The sequence below is a fragment of the Dermacentor silvarum genome, chromosome 4 (genome assembly GCF_013339745.2).
Source record: "Dermacentor silvarum isolate Dsil-2018 chromosome 4, BIME_Dsil_1.4, whole genome shotgun sequence".
NCBI classification, from domain to species: Eukaryota; Metazoa; Arthropoda; class Arachnida; order Ixodida; family Ixodidae; genus Dermacentor; species Dermacentor silvarum.
This window is the reverse complement of record NC_051157.2, coordinates 135,706,861-135,724,408: the sequence shown is the minus strand read 5'-3', so window position 1 is coordinate 135,724,408 and position 17,548 is coordinate 135,706,861. Positions and strand designations below refer to the sequence as shown.

The window sequence follows — 17,548 nt, the reverse complement described above, 5'->3', positions numbered from 1 at the left end:
ATATTTTTGTAAACGACGCATGTATGATGATGTATGCGAACAAGTTCTATATATGTGTGGGTCCTTTTCTCGAAATAAATATTGTTGCAAGTTAGCGCCTGTGTGTGTCACCTCTCCCTTCGTCCTTTCCTTTTCACGCACTACAAGCCTCACACAAAATACCATCGAAGTGCAAGAAAATTTTAAGCGGGGGGACAACCGAATTGTGGCGACGGCCAAGGAGCTCTCATTGGAAAGGTCTAATATACTTCTAACGAAGCATCCTTTCCGGTGTCGCCCTTACTTTCTCCCACATTCCTGTCATATAGATTAATCATAATTGATGTTTTTCCCAGTGCGTAAGACACGGACGGCCAAGAAGTGAGACACCACAGCGCTGAACTTGTGTTCAGCGTGAACACTGAGACGACATCAGCATAATTTCCCATCGTAAAAAAGATTTACTTGTTCTTTATCCGTATTTTTACAAAATTTTCAGACATAACATACATGGACATATGAAGGTTGACTAACCTGCATTGAAGAAAGTCATATTGCGCTATTACTAACAGATGACTTGTGGACAGTTCAGAGCCACTCACCGTAGGTGTTTCCTTGTAAACGGCCAGGTTAGCAGACGCTTGATACCACGTTCGGCTTGTGGCGCTAAATGCAGTGCCAAGCCAGAGCGACTCCTCTTGGTCTTGGTTGATCAGTCGGGTGACATTCAGCATTTCCGCACGGGTGCCAGTGAGGAAGAACCAAAAGCGGAGGCACATCTGCTGAGTGGCATCGTACCAGCTTCGAGGGCTCACCATACGGCCGCCAGGAGCCTTCGCGAGGGCGTAGCTTCCTGTAAATTTGTTCATGATTTGGTCAAAACAGACACTAATGACATAAATGCGCAATTTAAAATGTGAGAGGGTAGTCCTCTTAGATTGTACCATTTGTGGTTTCGCTGAAGCGCAATATGCGAGGATCTCTTGACTGACGCGGCACCACTGTGACTGGTAAAAGGAAACTTGCCTCCAGCGCATCGCTGCCAACTTCCTGAGACGCCGCGCTCGATAGAGCACCGCGCTCGATAGAGCAAATCGTGCTGAAAGATCGTTATGACTGGCAATCCGACTGATACAGTCGCACTTATTCCGAAATTCTTGTGTTTTTCATAGAGGAGCATAGCACATTCTTCTGGTACTGCGATCTTTAGTTTTCTCACACCTGATGCAACAATAAACGAGATCATACGCCATGCATTAGTCAGCATGCATTTATTTTGAACATTGGCACTAGTTTAGTTTCGCAAATGGGAGAATTGAAATGCTCTGGTTGGAGGGGCATTGACGATAAGAAAGAGTATTAGGTTAATAAGTGTTAATAAATGTTAACAATGGCATGTGCCACTTCAAAATGTCCAGAAATGTTTTACACGGTAAGCACACATAACGAAACATTAAAAAAGTGCAACTAGCGAATAGTATTCAAATTAAAATACTTAGAATAATAGCATTTTACCTGAGCTCGCCACAATTAAATTACCTTGTTTCCTACCTCAAATAGACATTTAACAGGCCTGTGTCTTCATACTAATCTTCAGAAGTGTGCCTGAGGTTTTTTTGATGGAATTGAAGACGGTCTTATTGAAGATGGGGATATTATGGCATATGGGGCTTTCTTGACAAGGAGGTGCTAACAATTCTGACGCGTCACGCATATCTAGGTAGAACAATGTACAGATTGGCCACTCTCGAGAAAATAAATGTATTTGGCAGAAATACCCTGAAAATGTTAGTGTTCACACCTTCTGCAGTCTAAAATGGCGCTTGTCAGAAATAAAACTAGTACATAACTAGCGTAGAAGTAGAAAAAATGTTACTAAATTCATCAGAACATAGCAGGCTACACTTGTAGGTGTGTCGAAAAGATCAAAGCGACGTGATGTCTGAGTAAAATGCGAGTGTTCGGCGCGAAGGAATACTTAACATGAAAGCTGCTTTCTACATGCTTGCATGGCATAAGGACATGAGGAGGAGGAGGAAGAGACACGAGGGCACGAATAACAATTCGTTACAAGAAACTGATATACGTGCCATCTGAGATCGCGTAACACTGTACCTTGAAGTTATTTTGGAGTTTACCTGAAGGCGACATAGTGGATTGATCAACTGCAGGCAACACACTGCTGCTTCCACTTGTACGTTCCCAGTTGTGCAGTACCCATCCACACGAGTCGGACTCGAAGTTGCACGCCCCATCTGCTTGAAATAGAGCAAGGAAGAATTACCAAAAGACCACTAAATCTTTTCAAAAATACAAAGATTTCGATAAAGTTTGCACGTTGATGACTGCCCTTTGATGACTGCACATGTACTATCTGCTTTTTAAGAGGGACGACTCAACGGCTTGGCTGCGTGGCTGCTGTGACTGGTGACCAGGCAGGTAATATAAAAAACATCCCACGTAAAAATCCGCTAGTTAATATTACCGTACTTCATAATTAACGCATCCCGTCTTAATCGCATCTTAATAGGAAAACTCCGATCAAGAGTATTTGGAATAAACGCTTGATTTTTCAGACTGAGCGGAGATATTGTACACATGTAAAAAACAAATCTCTGTGCAATATTGGAAAAACGAGCGCACGTTATCCTATATTTTCCGCACAAAATATTTGTGGTAGCAGTACTTGAACTGCCTCCTCTGTGCTGGAGACATGTAACCCTTAATATGGATAAGTTTGAATCAATAAAAAGCAGCAAAACTTTATATTGCTTACCTTAATATAAATCATACCGCGTGAACAATCTTGTTGCAAAGCACTAACTTTGAGAAACTAGAGACAACGGGTGTTAATATGAAATTATAGCTTTTCAAACTAAACTTGTTATAAGGCACAGATTTTGGTGGCGTGCATGTATGCAAAAAGCTATCATCATCAGCAATGGCTCCAGCGTCGTCCTATTCTTCCACAGGTGGCACGTTGGTGCCCCTCGGTGGAACCGCGCGACCAGGCTCGAGCCATTGCTCCCGCCTTCGTCACCGTCGTTGTCTTCTTCCACAAATGGCTCCATTGCCGCTCATCATTCCCGCGCAAAATGTCACTTCTCAGCGGTCATCGTAATGGGGAGGCCGCCTTACGAGGGTCTGAGCCATTGCTTAAGGGGGTATGAGTCATTCATTGTCTCACGTGGCGGACAGATTTAATTTTGTAGCAATTTAGTTTTGAAGAATCGCAAGTGCCAATGGCGGGCGGATGGTGCTAACCACGCCGCCGAGCAAACTCGAGACATCGAACGCAAGCGCTTCGACAACAACTTGTCCCATAGCAGTGTGATCCGCTCCGACGAACAGCGACACAAGTATAAACGAATGAAGAGATTCTAAGGTAGGATGAAAAACAAGGGCACATTCCAGTAAACATCAAGGTGATGGTAAAGGGTATACGGTAAGGTATACAAAGGGACAATCATCGCTTATCATTTATCTTCACGGCGTGGAAGGGCCGACGAATTTTTTTACTTGCTCTACTGCAATAAAGAAGCCATATTGAAAGCTACGCATATTGATCTTATTCGAACAAATCTGCGCTTCGACAACGTCTGAACTGGCACACAGACATACTGCACAAGGCAAACATCGTTAGCTCCCCCTCCATTTCCACAGCTTTTATTTTGGCACTTCGCTGAAAAAAATGCAGGACTGTTGACGAGGGATACCGGCCGCTGCAGTGACGTTCCGAACTACGCTACTGCGTTTCGTTCAAACAGTCGTTTTTTCCGCAAACGTTTTCCACCGAAGACTAATTCCTCATTCTTGCCGTTGAACAAGGCTCAGAAGAGAAGGAGGCTTGTCCCCGTATTAACGTTTTGTAATTTCCGCGCTATGAACCTCTCTCTCGAAAAACGATATTCGAACATTCGTAACTTTGTTCTAATAAAAATGACGCAACATGCCTTTCATAATATTATTCGGGATTCTTCATGCAAGGATTTGAGTCACCTTGAACAAAATTGAGCACGGCGTTTTGTAGAGATTTTTCATTAAAGTAAATGTTTTTAAATTTTGATGCTTCGAAAAATGCCTTAAAAATTAGTAGAAGAACAAAAATGCACAGTTTGTGATCCACTTAAAAGTCTATCTCTGCGGTAAATCTCAACAACCTGGGATGCGCGCATTTGAGAAATGTAGCGCTCTCGATAATTTTTTTAATAGCTACATTGCTCACAAATTATCTGAGCTACTTTCCATTTACTTGTATTTTCGCTGTAAATTAATGTATTTGCAATATTATACTAGCGTGACCTTAAACACTCTTGCGAGTTTAAGAAAAAGCACATTTCATGAAATTGTGGTCGTCGCCCGACTACCTTTGTTTATTTTCTCCCGCTTACTATATTTTCATTTAAGAAGAAGTAACACTTTATCATTATTCAGTCATGTGCGCGTAATGTGCAAAATTGTCAGAAAAATTAAGATTGTCATATTCAGCACCTGTTTCGATCTTTCATGCAATTGGCTTGTTATATGTTCCACTCTTGCCTAACTAATATCACTCAATCCAGCATACTTGTACAAAAATTATTCTTTTCGCAGTGAAATGGTAGTTCAAGCCTATCTGAAGATATAACTGGTAATTTATTTTCCTGCATCATTTTGATGTTTTGTTCGGTGAAGTGTAATTGTAGCACTGTTTGCGTTCGTGTGGTCCTTTTAACGTTCAAAGTCTTTATCAAGAATATCTAGTATAGGCCATAAAAATTCGACAAACTTTAGTGCAGTCTTACGTTAGCAACAATCGCCATAGCTCAAGTATTGTATTTAAATGTACACCTAACTTACTAGTAACCGTAGTTTAGCAAATTACCATTTTGTGAGCTCCTGGAATCTTTACCAAACTTACCACGGTGAAAAAATTGCTACGTACATTTGTCGCTGCTGCAGCGGTTGTCGTTGAGGACGAAGTTGTCAATGGCGATCATGCCGGGAATTCTGGGCCTGAGCTTGGCTTCAAAGACAAGCTGCAATATTTTATGTGAGAGAAACATCCATAAACAATGAAGAAAACTACTTGCAGTAGTCAGCGATATCTATCAACAAAGCATCCTGTCTAAGTTCGTATCATTTTTCCGCCGCTGGTAAACTCATACCGCTCAGTAATTTACTGATCAAGAATATATAGTGACCTATCTAAAAAGCCAATTTACCGATAACTGCTCAAAACGCAGCCAATATCAAGGAATACGTGAAATATTCAAGATGCCAAAACCTATGATAACGCGTTTGTTGTATCGGTTGACCAAAACACGCTTCTACATATGCCACGTTTTCCTATTTAGGCAAAAAGTGACACAATTTTGTCAACAGCTTTGTCATTTTCTTCAGAAAAATCTATATTCACGGAATAGTTTCGTTGGCAGTTGCTGATATTGTTAAGACATGCAAATACCTTCAGCACTTGTAAGGTAAACATAGTGCTGGCAACCAAAATAAAGGTAATACATGTCCCCTTATTATGTTTCATTCAAGCATATGTGAAATATAGACGTATGGTATGCCTGCTCTTTTGTTTTTCAAGTGACGCTCATATAACAAAAAAAACAAGAAAAAGGATTGCCACTTGTACAGCCTTACTTATTAGTAGCATGGGTATTGAATTGACACCGCCTGCATGAATGCCTGTTCACTATACCCCTCATCTTTCAGATATTTATAATACCTTTAGCCTGTAAGACGTCTATTGAATTGTGCGCACAGGCACATAGGCTTGCTTAAACAAGCCTGCACAAATCGCATTGCCCGGTGGGTAAACATACCCTGAGGTGAATATGGAATGACATTTTCACAAATCTTTCGACTTTGGTAGCTCAACAACATACTGTTGGACAAACGTATTTTATTTCAATCAGTCTTTTCACAGATGAGTGAAGTCACCCAAGAAAAAGTGTTCAGTGCTAGTCACCACATTTAAACCAAACAATACATTGGGAAATCTCAATCGGACCAATTTTTCACAAGAAGGAATGCCAACAGGTCCCAGTAGTTTCCAATTTATCGTTAAGTATACTAACACGAATAAGATTAAAAAAGCATTTTATACTTCTAAGATTCGCTTGGTCCAAGGGCACAAATGCTTGGCGCTTGATTATGGAAGTTTACACATGCACAAACAACAGTAACACACTTCAATGAGATACCTACCATTACACTAATTTTGACCTGTCAAAGCGCTAAACATGCACGAATTATTTGGCTAACTGAGTAATGGAAAATGTTAGACTTGAAGACTTGCATTTTAATTAGACTTATTTTATTCACTCTTACCTTTTTATTGGCATTATACATCCATGGCTTGCAATGCAAATTTGACATATTGAGTTCCAATAAAACAAAAAAAATGTATATTGATGGTCACTTTAAGAATAGTACAAATTTATAGATTGCAAGAGTGCTCTCTCACATGCTCTTCGAAGCTAATAGAATTTGATATAGAATTAGAACGACTTCGAGCAATTCGTCGACGTGCTGAACGAAGGCACCACCGCACGCATGAAATGGATGATTTACGGACCGCCAGACGCATCCAAAAGAAGATCCAGCACCGGTTAGCTAAGCTGGAATCACAACGCTGGGCTGCGTTTTGGGAGTCTCTAGACCCTCGCAAGCCTTTATCGCAATTGTGGAGGACGGTACGAGGTCTCTGGACACTGCCCGTGCAGCGGTTTCCTTTCAAGGCCCTAGCCCTTTCACAAAAGTGACCGGATATTGACGCGGCAGAAGAGTTCTGCGCCAGATTATCCGGCCAACTCGCTTCTCCCAACAATTTTCCGCATTCTAGTAGCTCTCCACCCCCGCGAGATCAACACATGGATCTACCCTTTTCAATCCATGAACTTAAGGCAGCAAGCACTAGCTTTGTGTGGTCGCACATCGGCTCCAGGACCTGATGGCATTTCTACGTCATCTGGGTGAGCGCGCATGCATTGTTCTCCTAGAGCTCTACAATGAATCTTGGCGAGAAGGCACGCTCCCGATGAGCTGGAAAACCAGTTGCCTGGTTCCACTACTGAAGCCTGGCAAATCGCCGTTAGAGCTCTCATCGTATCAGCCGATCGCTTTGGCTAGTTGTGTGGGCAAAGTAATGGAGAGAATGATCCTGGAGTAATGGAGAGAATGAGCCTGGAGTGGTACCTAGAGTACCACAACATTTACCCAGAGGCCAGGACGGGCTTTCGACGTGGTCGATCATCGATAGATAACGTCGTCGACCTAGTCACCTACGTTCAGCACGAAAAATTCCGAAAGCGTCATTGCGCTTCTTTGTTTCTCGACGTGAAAGGGGCATATGACAACATTACACATGAAGCCACACTTGCTGCGCTCGAAGAGGTAGGTGTGGGTGGCCGGATGTTTCGATGGATATGCGACTACCTCTCCATGCGATCCTTTTTCGTGAACACTGAGGACGACCACACCTCTCTACATTACAGCTACCGCGGCGTCCCCCACGGCGGTGTACTCAGCCCTGTGCTGTTCAATCTGGCTCTCCTTTCTCTCCTTGAGCACCTGCCAAGCACAGTTCTGCTATCAATGTATGCGGATGACATCTGCGTTTGGACGTCCACAGTAACACGCCTACAACTGCGAGCAAGGATCCAGAAAGCCGCATCTCAGAATGCTATTTACCTCCGGAACCGACGTCTGGAAATATCGTCTGAGAAATGCGCACGTGTGGCATTTACACGCAAGCTCATGGCGAACTATTGCGTATTGATAAATGGTCGAAGAATACCATACATTCGATCTTACAAGTTTCTAGGCGTTTTAATTGACAGAGACATGTCATGGAGCCCTCATGTTTCATACATGAAGAAGCGGTTAACAGGCATCTGTCACCTGTTTAAGTTCGTCGCTGGAAAGACATGGGGAATGTCCACAAGTGCTATGCTGCAACTATACAATGTGCTGTTTCTTGACTTCCTGCAGTACAGCTTGCCAGCCTTAACTAACGCAAACAAAACGAGTCTGCGCACCATACAAAGTGTTGAAACGCAAGCTCTCCGCAGTTGCCTAGGCCTGCCTCGCAGTGCATCAACAGTGGCGACTATCGCAATTGCTGGAGACCACCTCGCTAAGACTCACATTGAGGTTGAAGCATTAAGGACACATATACGACATCTTGCCCGGACTCCCCACCACCCCCTGGCATCTCTGCCTGCGGACAAACCACGTACCTCTTTCTTCCAAACAATAGCCACGCATGGTGAATCATTACCAACTTGCTTCAATCCTGCCGCAAGACCTTCGATTCCTCCGAGGTGCCTTACCCAGCCAAATATCAACCTGACAATACCTGGCATCCAGAAAAAAGCAGAGCTGTCATCACCAGCCCTTAAACAGCTCGCCTTACTTCTGTTGTACGAGAAGTACGAAGACTCTGCCCATATATACACCGACGGATCCATCCAGCCGAACAGCACCACCGCGGCAGTTGTGATACCAACGATGGGCACAACTATTAAATTCAAGAAGTCTCACGTCACAACATCGACGGCAGCAGAGCTCGCAGCGCTTTGTGCCGCGCTGCAATTCATTAGTGATCAAGTGATACACAAATGGACAATTTTCTCCGACTCAAAGGCGGCTCTGCAGTCTGTACTATCACCTTTACGCCGCGGTCCACACGAGCAGCTGGTCTTTCAGATTTCCGAGGAAATACACAATCTGACTGATATAGGGCAAGAAATAACTTTTCAGTGGCTTCCGAGTCACTGTGGAATTATCGGCAATAAACGGGCCGATCAAGCTGCCCGCACAGCTCATAAAGAAGATCACATACGACCCATACCACAATCTAGGACTGACGCTGCACGGAAGCACCGCGTGCTTGCTCGCCAACGCACAAGGTCACAATGGAATTAATCGCACTTCATGCATGCTCGCTTATACTCTCTGGACCCAACCCTACGTAGTCGAGTACCATCAAGGCTTCGCCGAGGAGACTGCAACTCTTTTGTGCAGATTATGGTTGGGCGTTGCGTTTACCAACGCCTATGCGTTCCGCATAGGAATAGCCGACAGCGCAGCCTGTGACCTCTGCGGCAATGAAGAGTCAGTTGTACATATTTTGTGCGACTGCCCGCAGTACAGTGCGCAAATACAATCTCTTACCAACGCGTTCAACCAATTGGACGACCGGCCTCTGTCGGAAGAAAAAATTCTCCACCAATGACTGGACTTAACGTCACAGAAGAAGGCCGTGCAGGCGCTTCTGCGCTTCTTGCGAGCCACCGGCCTATCTGACCGACTGTGATTAGAACGCTCTTCCGGTGCAACGAAACAATCGCACATCTTCTTTGTGAGTGCCCTCGTTTTAACCCGCAGAGAGCAGCTGTCTGAGCCACGATAGATCAACTGGACAAACGCCCAATAACGCAAATCAACATCCTTGGAAACTGGCCTACACGATCGAACAACAGCGTGAGCCGCCCTGAGGGCACTGCTGCGTCAAATTGTGACTCTACACTGTGTGACGTAGGATGGGACGTTGACACTGTGCAACACCAGAACGCCTTCGCAGACTGCGTGACAATGCCCACAGAAACAGTTCTGTTTTGTGTGTGTGCGTGTGTGAGTGTGTGTGTGCGATTTTCTTTTCTTTCCTTTTTCCTCCCCTTTTTTTATACTTATTTTTTTCTCTCTCTCCTGTCGAATCCCTTTACCCCTCCCCCGGTACAGGGTAGCCAACCGGAGATAATCTCTGGTTAACGTCCCTGTCTTTCCTTTACCTTTTTTCTCTATATATATAGATTGCAAGAGAGGCTCCGGGAAGCCCTGAATAATCATTGAAGAATATAGATATGAAAACCAAGCCTTTGGCTCTAAAATGATGCGTAATTGGAAGTGGCTTAACAGTATTTCGATTTAGATTGATGTCTGGCACTGTCCTAATAAACCAGTTTCATTAGCAGTGACGTGGCAATTGATGCATCGAAGTTTATAAATGCTTGACCAAAAACGGTGTGCAACTGCAATTTTGACAATGCTCATTAGACTTACTACATTCTGTCCAATTGCACGGAAATTGTTAAAAATGTTTTCGGGAACAGAATAATGTCTAGTATAAGTTTGACTTATTACAATTTTTTTAACAGAGCCGGAAGTGCTAGGGATGAAGAATTACAAAATCATTCTTCAACAATTCCCGTGCCCCAAGATTTTCTTGGTCTGGTCTAGAAAGGCTGCTCATAAGAATCGATGTAAGCCTATTAAGAGAGCGCTGGCGGTGTATGCAGGGCGTGAGGGTGCCCACAATGCGTTGCTGGTGAAGTTCCGTGCAATCAAGGGGTTTTGTCATTTCCTCGCGTCCACAGATCATTGCCTGTTTTGCACCAATGAGATCGGTGGCAATGGCGGACTGCATGACGTAGCGTGCAAATGCAATTCATCTCAGTGCAGCCCGCCATTGTCGTGCCTTTCGTCGTTTTTCCAGGCGGCAAACTTCTGAGCATTCGATCGCCTGGACAGTAGTAATACCGCACCATTGCATGATAGCCCGCAGTCGGGCCTCAACCCTTTTCTTTTTCTTTTTACACGTGTCGCGATGGCTGTAGTTTCTTTTGCTTTGTTCACGTTATTTGTTTGCTTTTTTTCTCCCTTTCCCAAATTTCTTTTACGTTTATATATTTCCGCTAGTATTGTATAGCGTGCTGTGTTTATTTATGCTCCGTTCAGTTATTTTTCTTTTCGTTGTTTCATTCTGTTATTTTTCATTCCACATTTACAATTTGTCGCTAATACTGCCTAATGCTGCCCGTTTCAATCTGTTCTTTTCTTTGTTTATATATTGCCACCCACTCCACTCTGCAATGCCTCGGTGATTGAGGGGATCCAAAATAAATAAATAAATGAATAAATAATAACCCAGAGTCGCCTGCCTGTAGGTTACCACATAGCTCCCATATGCGTGCAGCATCACAGTGTCTCGTCATATACGTTTCTTAATCTGCAGTCCCTCCCGACCTTCACATTTCTCGATAACGCTGCAGACCAAAGAACATCACTGCACTGAATCTATTTACTGGAGCGTAGAGAGCAAGGCAGAGAAAGTGCAGAGTACCCGATGTAGTAAAAGATGTCATGACACGGTAAGTTCTTTTACAAAACCGTGAAATAAATCTATTCAATATGAAAAATTCAAATTTATTTAAACTGAAAGCAAACTTCGAGGCACAAACGCAATGGTGAACTACTGTCTTCAGATCTGATGAAGACATTTATGCGGACAGTAGAATGGTTTTTCACAGTATTTGCTGTGGCATCCGTGCAGCAAACCATTTTCTCACTCCTAGTACGTCTTAGTTCTCTGACGACCTGAATCAATATTAATATTTGCAAGGAGCTGCTGTCAGAATTATTGTCTCACCTGGTGGGGATCTTCTGAGTGCAGTTGCACTTGACCTCGCTTCCACTCTTTTCCCTGAGGTCCCGAGCGGGTCCACAGCAGGCTGGTGGATGCGTTACCCACACGCTGTAGAAGGTTCAAGTAGCCAACGTTTGGGTGCCACATGTTGTACCTAGAGTGAAATTACAAAGTTCTAGTTTATGGCGAAAACTTCTTACCGTCTGTGGATTACAGAGGGTGCTATTCAGAAGATTATCGAATTCCGTCATATTGTCAAACTTGGTAATGGCGGCATTTTGTGCTAATCACGAAGGCCATGCAGACTCTAGGCCACTCTGATTGGCTCAAAATGCCACCATTACAAAATTTTACAATATGGGGAAATTCTACGATGTCCAGAATTGCACCCCATGTTACTGAAGGCTTAGACTTGAGCGGCAAAGTGGTAGAACGCCCGCCTCGGCTGCGGGAGGCTGTGGGTTCGATTCCCACCGCCGCCGGGCACCCAGTGGTTCAAAAGGGTACAAGCGTACCCCGGCCTGGCGTTCGGCTTCCTTCAGGGGTGATACGCTTGGGAAAGGAGCCTGCGCCCTGAATTCCCGTCGAAACCAACGTGAGCACGGAAAAAGCGGCGGAGTTGGTAGTGCAACCTGGTGGAACAGAGTTCAATCAGGTTAATACGGAGCTAATATTGTAGGTAACCAAGTATATTCTACTTGGCTGCTTGGTGTATATTTTCAGTAGTGGTGTAATGGTGAACACCTTGCCCGTTTAATTGGTTATTCGACAAGAACAATCATGAAACACAAAAGCGCGCCTGTAAGGCATTGTTGTTGGATGAAGCGTCCCCAGATTTCACTACCAGAGTGCGGCAAACCAATATTAAGCACATGCCGTTATGTACAAGAGAATACCGGACACGCTAAAACTCTCAATTTAGATCAACATTTTTCACGCTAAGGCTTCCACACCGGGGTAGTTTTGTTTTCGTTTTTACTGATTCCACAAATAAATTTTGAGGTTCAAGTTTCAGGACAGATATTGTTTGTTCCGTTTCACAAATGCGACCTCGCCACATTTCCGAAAATGCTCCCCCGGCACTGAATGCCACAACTATCTATTATTTATAATTATGCGTAGACATAACACCGCTCATGCTTTCAAAGTCAGCTGTAAGGTTAGCAACACTATCGTGCCGTGTAATATGACATAACGTGCTCACTTTACTGCTAATGGAAGTGCTTCGAGAATTCTTATTTGCAAAGGAGACTAGGTGCCCCGGGTATAAATTGCAACATTTTTCTGGAGTATATACGTAAATATGCCATAAGTTTTATTCTGGGAATTTCCCTGCCTTATCTGACAGTTTACGCACATGGGGAGACATGAATTAAGCATCAAAATCATTTGCATGTAACAATGAATGCCGACTGACGGTAACTTACCAAAACGTGAAACAACGACCAGTGTCTGGAGTCGGGCTCATCTGGACTGAAACTAGGTGGGCAGTCCTAATACCAGAAAGCATGTTCCGAGCAAACACATAGGCTCCTGCATAATGCCAGAATAGAAACACCAACGCCTGGTTTCACTAACACCGCGGGTGCTTCTCGCTGCGCTCTTTGGTGTAATAATATTGGCCTCCAGGGCATACCGTGGCGCCATCGTCTGAAATCTCTCCGTGGAGTAGAAAGGCACATAACGTGACACCGGCAGCGAATGTTAGGCACCTTCAGCGGTTCGGCAATGGTTAATTCCAAGTGTTTTATTGCTTTAAGCTTTATATGTATGACGTTTTTGCAGCAACTCAACCTAGCGCGGACATCCCATTTGGTGTGTAGGGCAGCAATAAATTTTTGCTAGCGAGAAATCTGATGCTTTTGTATTGGCAATTCGGTTCACATGATCTTTGATAAAATAGCTTAACACAGGTTTTTCACAATATCAGCACTGTCACAGCACTTAGTGCTGGGAGTGCGGCTTGCTACTTTCGCCGGAATTATCTCAAGACGATTATTTATCACCGGTCTAATATGCGTAGAAATTCAGTCGCTTTATTAATTTTCGTATGCTTGTGATAATATTCTGTTAATGTATATTTCAAGCAATATATGTTTAAACAAGCAAGACAAAAGAATTATCACGTAGTGTTAGAAAGCCCAGTGTTAAACTATTGATTGTCTGTCCGTACAACTACAGCTGCTCCAGTCTTATCCACAAGCAATGCCGTGCGAAAGCGAGTAATAATAAGAAGTTCAAACTCCGTCGAGTTACAAGACGTATTATAGGAAGGTGCTTTCTATTCATTGCATTATAAAATTTTGGTAAAACTAAAAAAAAACTTTTTCAGTATGACCGCGAATGACCATATACATACCAAACATTTTATAGATATTAACTGCAGCACATCTTTCGAACCAATTTGATGAGCGAATTTTTCTCGCGCTTATAGATGTCTTCACATATACCCAATAGAAGCCTACAAAAAAAGAAGCGCAACCCATATTGTTCCTACCTTTGCTAAGCCCATTTATCATCATTTTTTTACTGTTGTGACTTTTGTATGCTGTATGGAAAAAATATTTTCTATGCCAGCCTAGAAAGTATCCGAATTTCTTTGTCAGCAAAAGGCCTCAATTTTCCTGGAGAAGAAAAATGCCTGAAATGAACTCTGCTTGAAGTTGTTAGTCGGTGAATGTAATAGTTTTTGCAATGAGCCGTGCTTTCAGGTGATTAGAATCGCATCTGTGCAAAGCTATGCTGTGTACCTTCGTGGGAATCACTGTCGGAGGGCTGCCAATTGAGCCCAGGATACCCGGAACCTCCAGAGTAGAGAACCCACTTGGTGTCAGTGACCTGGTTCTCCGGGAACCAGCCGCAGTTGGCCGGATTGGAGAAGGTGCAGCTTACCTTTTCGGCAGCTTCCCCTGAAGAAAAAAAAAACATGTTTTTCACTAGTTTCTTATTGTCTCCCAGCATGCGGGTCAGTGACACATTTTCATAGTGATAATTGCAAAACGTGTATTCTTTAACACAAACAAAATGTCGACATTTTTGCAACGGTTCACTGTACGCTACTGAACGAGCTCTACCATAGCCCTTAAAGCCATTACATGGAAGCTCAGATACATAGTGTAATATTTATTTAGTACACAAACTAGATTTGACTAGTACATCCCATATGGCTTATGCTATTTCAAACAGTTCAGCCCTGGCAAGCACATCTCCTACTATCAGTAGTGGTATTGAAAGTAACCTCTGTAGTGGAAAGAGAAGACTTACCTTTTACTTTGCATCTAAGCAGTCTAAACAGTTTTACTGCTTATATAAGGTGACTCTTTATACCTTATAGGGAGTGACCTTATCATGATTTCTTTTAGCCGTAACATGTATTCCCACCAAATATGCCTCAGCTTTGAAAGGCTGGCAAAGCTTCCAATATTATTGAGGAATGGGTTTAGGAAGATTATATTATTTTGTGCGTATCATTACGCTTCCTACGTCAACTTGCACGTCTTTCAATACGCTTCGTTTTCCAAGGTTTTCATTGGAAGTGGCCAGAACGACTAAAACAATCCTTTATTGGGGTTGATATTCCACAAGAACCCTCTCCCTCTTTGCAAATGTTTGGTCAGCGCACATCAACTGTAGAGATATTATCGCAGCCAGAATATGAAGAATGGTCCGTTCTGTTTGATTGTGCATACTTCTAAATAAAAGTACCCAAATCACCTGCAGTAAGAAATTTACTGAAAACTAGAATGCATAGCCTGACTACTTTGTTGGTTTCGGTTGTCGTTATCAGATAAAACTGATGTAAACATTAACTACAAATGCCAGCATAATGCTGAACTGCCAATTTACAGTAAGTAAACAACAAATTGGATTTTTTGCCACACAGTTGTAAAACTCACTTCCTTCACTTTGAGAGTCTGGGTGGCACATGTTATACTCGGGGTGGTCGATGCTCACGCCTGGGGTGTTGGCCATGTACACGAACTGAAAAAAAAAGAATGGAAGGCAGCCTTATGATTGTCAATAATGCACAGACAGGAGCTGACTAAAAAGTTCCCAACAAGTTTGGGCATATTTGGCACGTGGTGGTGCTTCTCTTGCGAATGCTTGGATTGAGAGAGAGAATAGGGTCTACGCGATACCTAGCAGCTCTACAAACAAAACACAAGAAAACCCATCATGCGGATCACTCAGAAATCGCATTATTAAACTGCATGCGATCATTTTGGTTCGATAACGTTCGCTGGGCACCACAACGCACCAAAGCGTTCAAGCATTAGCACTTTTACTTCCTCACAAATCATGAAAAAAGTTACACAACTGAGAATGAAGACACTGCGCATATAAAATCTCAATATGTACTTCTATTCGACAAAATTTCAGCCTCGAGTAAGTTCCTATGGTATCGTCGTTCGTCATGAATCTGTCTTGTCCTGTGCGCATTTTACTACATACGTATTAATTAGCCCAACAAAACCTGCTGCCTGACAAAAATTAGATCGACTTTCGCATCAGTTTGATAAATCAAAAGGAATTTCTCCATCAAATGCAATATAAATATACACCTAATAGCTTTAAAGAAGCAACAATTGGTCAAAATTTCTAATCAAGGATGAATTATGCTCCTGAATATACAAGTTTGTCTAAGCAACCACATATATAGTTGAATGAAATGAGGATGTTTTCCATAGATCAGACGTAAAAGATTATATTTTACTTGTAGCTTAGAAATATACGAGCTAGAAGATATCAAGCTTGAAAGTCATTGACACAAGATGGCAGAGTTGGATCATGGCAAAATTTCCTAAATAAACCGAAGTGGTATGTTTTCACGCTCCACAAAGGTGTAGGCTACCTGGGTAACGCTATGACTTTTTCATCTACCATAAATAACCAGTCCACGTCCCCTCAACAGCCACATTAAGGTCACATACCCGTGATGTGATACTCGTAAGCAAAACGTCATGACGTCTATATTAATGCGAACAGCATTCCTTGCCTGCTTCAGCTGTTTTGAGCCCATCTGTCTGTCCATCTCCCCATCTATCCATCTCTCCATTCGTCCATCCGTCCATCCATCCATCCATCCATCTATCCATACATCCGTCCGTCCGTCCGTCCGTTCATTCGTCCGTCCATCCGTCCCCTTACGCCAACCCAGTGGCCAAAGTTGTCTAGTTGGACCACATGGGTATGTGCTTCTTGTCGTGATGCCGTCGTGGCCATTTCTATTGTCGTCTTTCCACCTTCATGATATCGGACTGTCGTCATGCCTTCTTGCCCGACCCAGTTACCCAAGTTGTCTAATAGTTTGGGCCATTAAGTATGTGTTCGGGGCGGTACGTGATGCCATCGTGGTCACTGCATTGTCGTGATTCCATCTTTGTTATCCAACTATCGTAATGCTGTCGAATGTGTGACATCATAGCCGTCAGTCATCGTCATGCGATTATCGTCCCACTGTCGTTTTGTCATTGTCATCATTTCAGTAACGTCATCTAGTCGTCATGTCATGGTCGTCATTCTGCCTTCGTAATCCTTCCTTCGTCATTGTACTTCGTCATTCATTTATCATTCGTCATTCAATCCTGATTATGCCGCCCTTGTCATGCCGTCATTTCCAGACAGTCGTTATCACGATTGATATCATTTATTTGTCATTTCATCGTCCCTCCTTCGACATCGTACAGTCGTCGTCAGGGCTTCATGCTCATGGGCGACCTTGGCCAGCGAGTGCTATGGCCAAGTGCGACGTTATCAAAGTATGTGTCATATAGCCGTAACAACGAAAGTCTCAGAAGTGCTCGACTGCTATTTTCATTACCGCCGACAGTCATCTTGCGATGAGTTATGCCGTAAGTTTCTCTTGTCGGAGATAATACTTCAATTTAGTTTCCCACTGATGCTACCATTAACACAACAAATATTGATAAACTTGTAAGGAAAACCTCACAGTAATGAATGAAATCAAGAATACATATGCATTTAGAGAACAGCCATTGCTAAATGATATTATCTCTTCACCCCCCGCCCGCCCACTCCTCACGAACACACATTCCACAATAAGCACAATTATACGGTGCCTTCTACTTCACCAGCACTCACCTGCTATATCTCACCGGCCTCGAGGCGTCAGAATTTTGACGCTGTGCA

The 17,548-nt window shown here is 43.2% G+C and overlaps 2 protein-coding genes across 2 annotated transcripts in view; one reads left to right on the top strand and one right to left on the bottom strand.

The window, feature by feature from the left end:
• Window positions 1-17,548, top strand: part of LOC119448918 (MAM and LDL-receptor class A domain-containing protein 2) — a 666,053-nt gene that overhangs the window by 505,246 nt on the left and 143,259 nt on the right. The window lies entirely within an intron of this gene.
• Window positions 1-17,548, bottom strand: part of LOC119450647 (MAM and LDL-receptor class A domain-containing protein 1) — a 464,623-nt gene that overhangs the window by 342,301 nt on the left and 104,774 nt on the right. The window contains exons 17-23 of the mRNA XM_049666103.1: window positions 15,295-15,379; window positions 14,149-14,307; window positions 12,826-12,931; window positions 11,402-11,552; window positions 4,904-4,997; window positions 2,118-2,234; window positions 582-832 (exon numbers count right to left, since the gene is read on the bottom strand). Coding sequence (XP_049522060.1) covers window positions 582-832; window positions 2,118-2,234; window positions 4,904-4,997; window positions 11,402-11,552; window positions 12,826-12,931; window positions 14,149-14,307; window positions 15,295-15,379 — 963 coding nt within the window. The remainder of the gene's footprint in view (window positions 1-581; window positions 833-2,117; window positions 2,235-4,903; window positions 4,998-11,401; window positions 11,553-12,825; window positions 12,932-14,148; window positions 14,308-15,294; window positions 15,380-17,548) is intronic.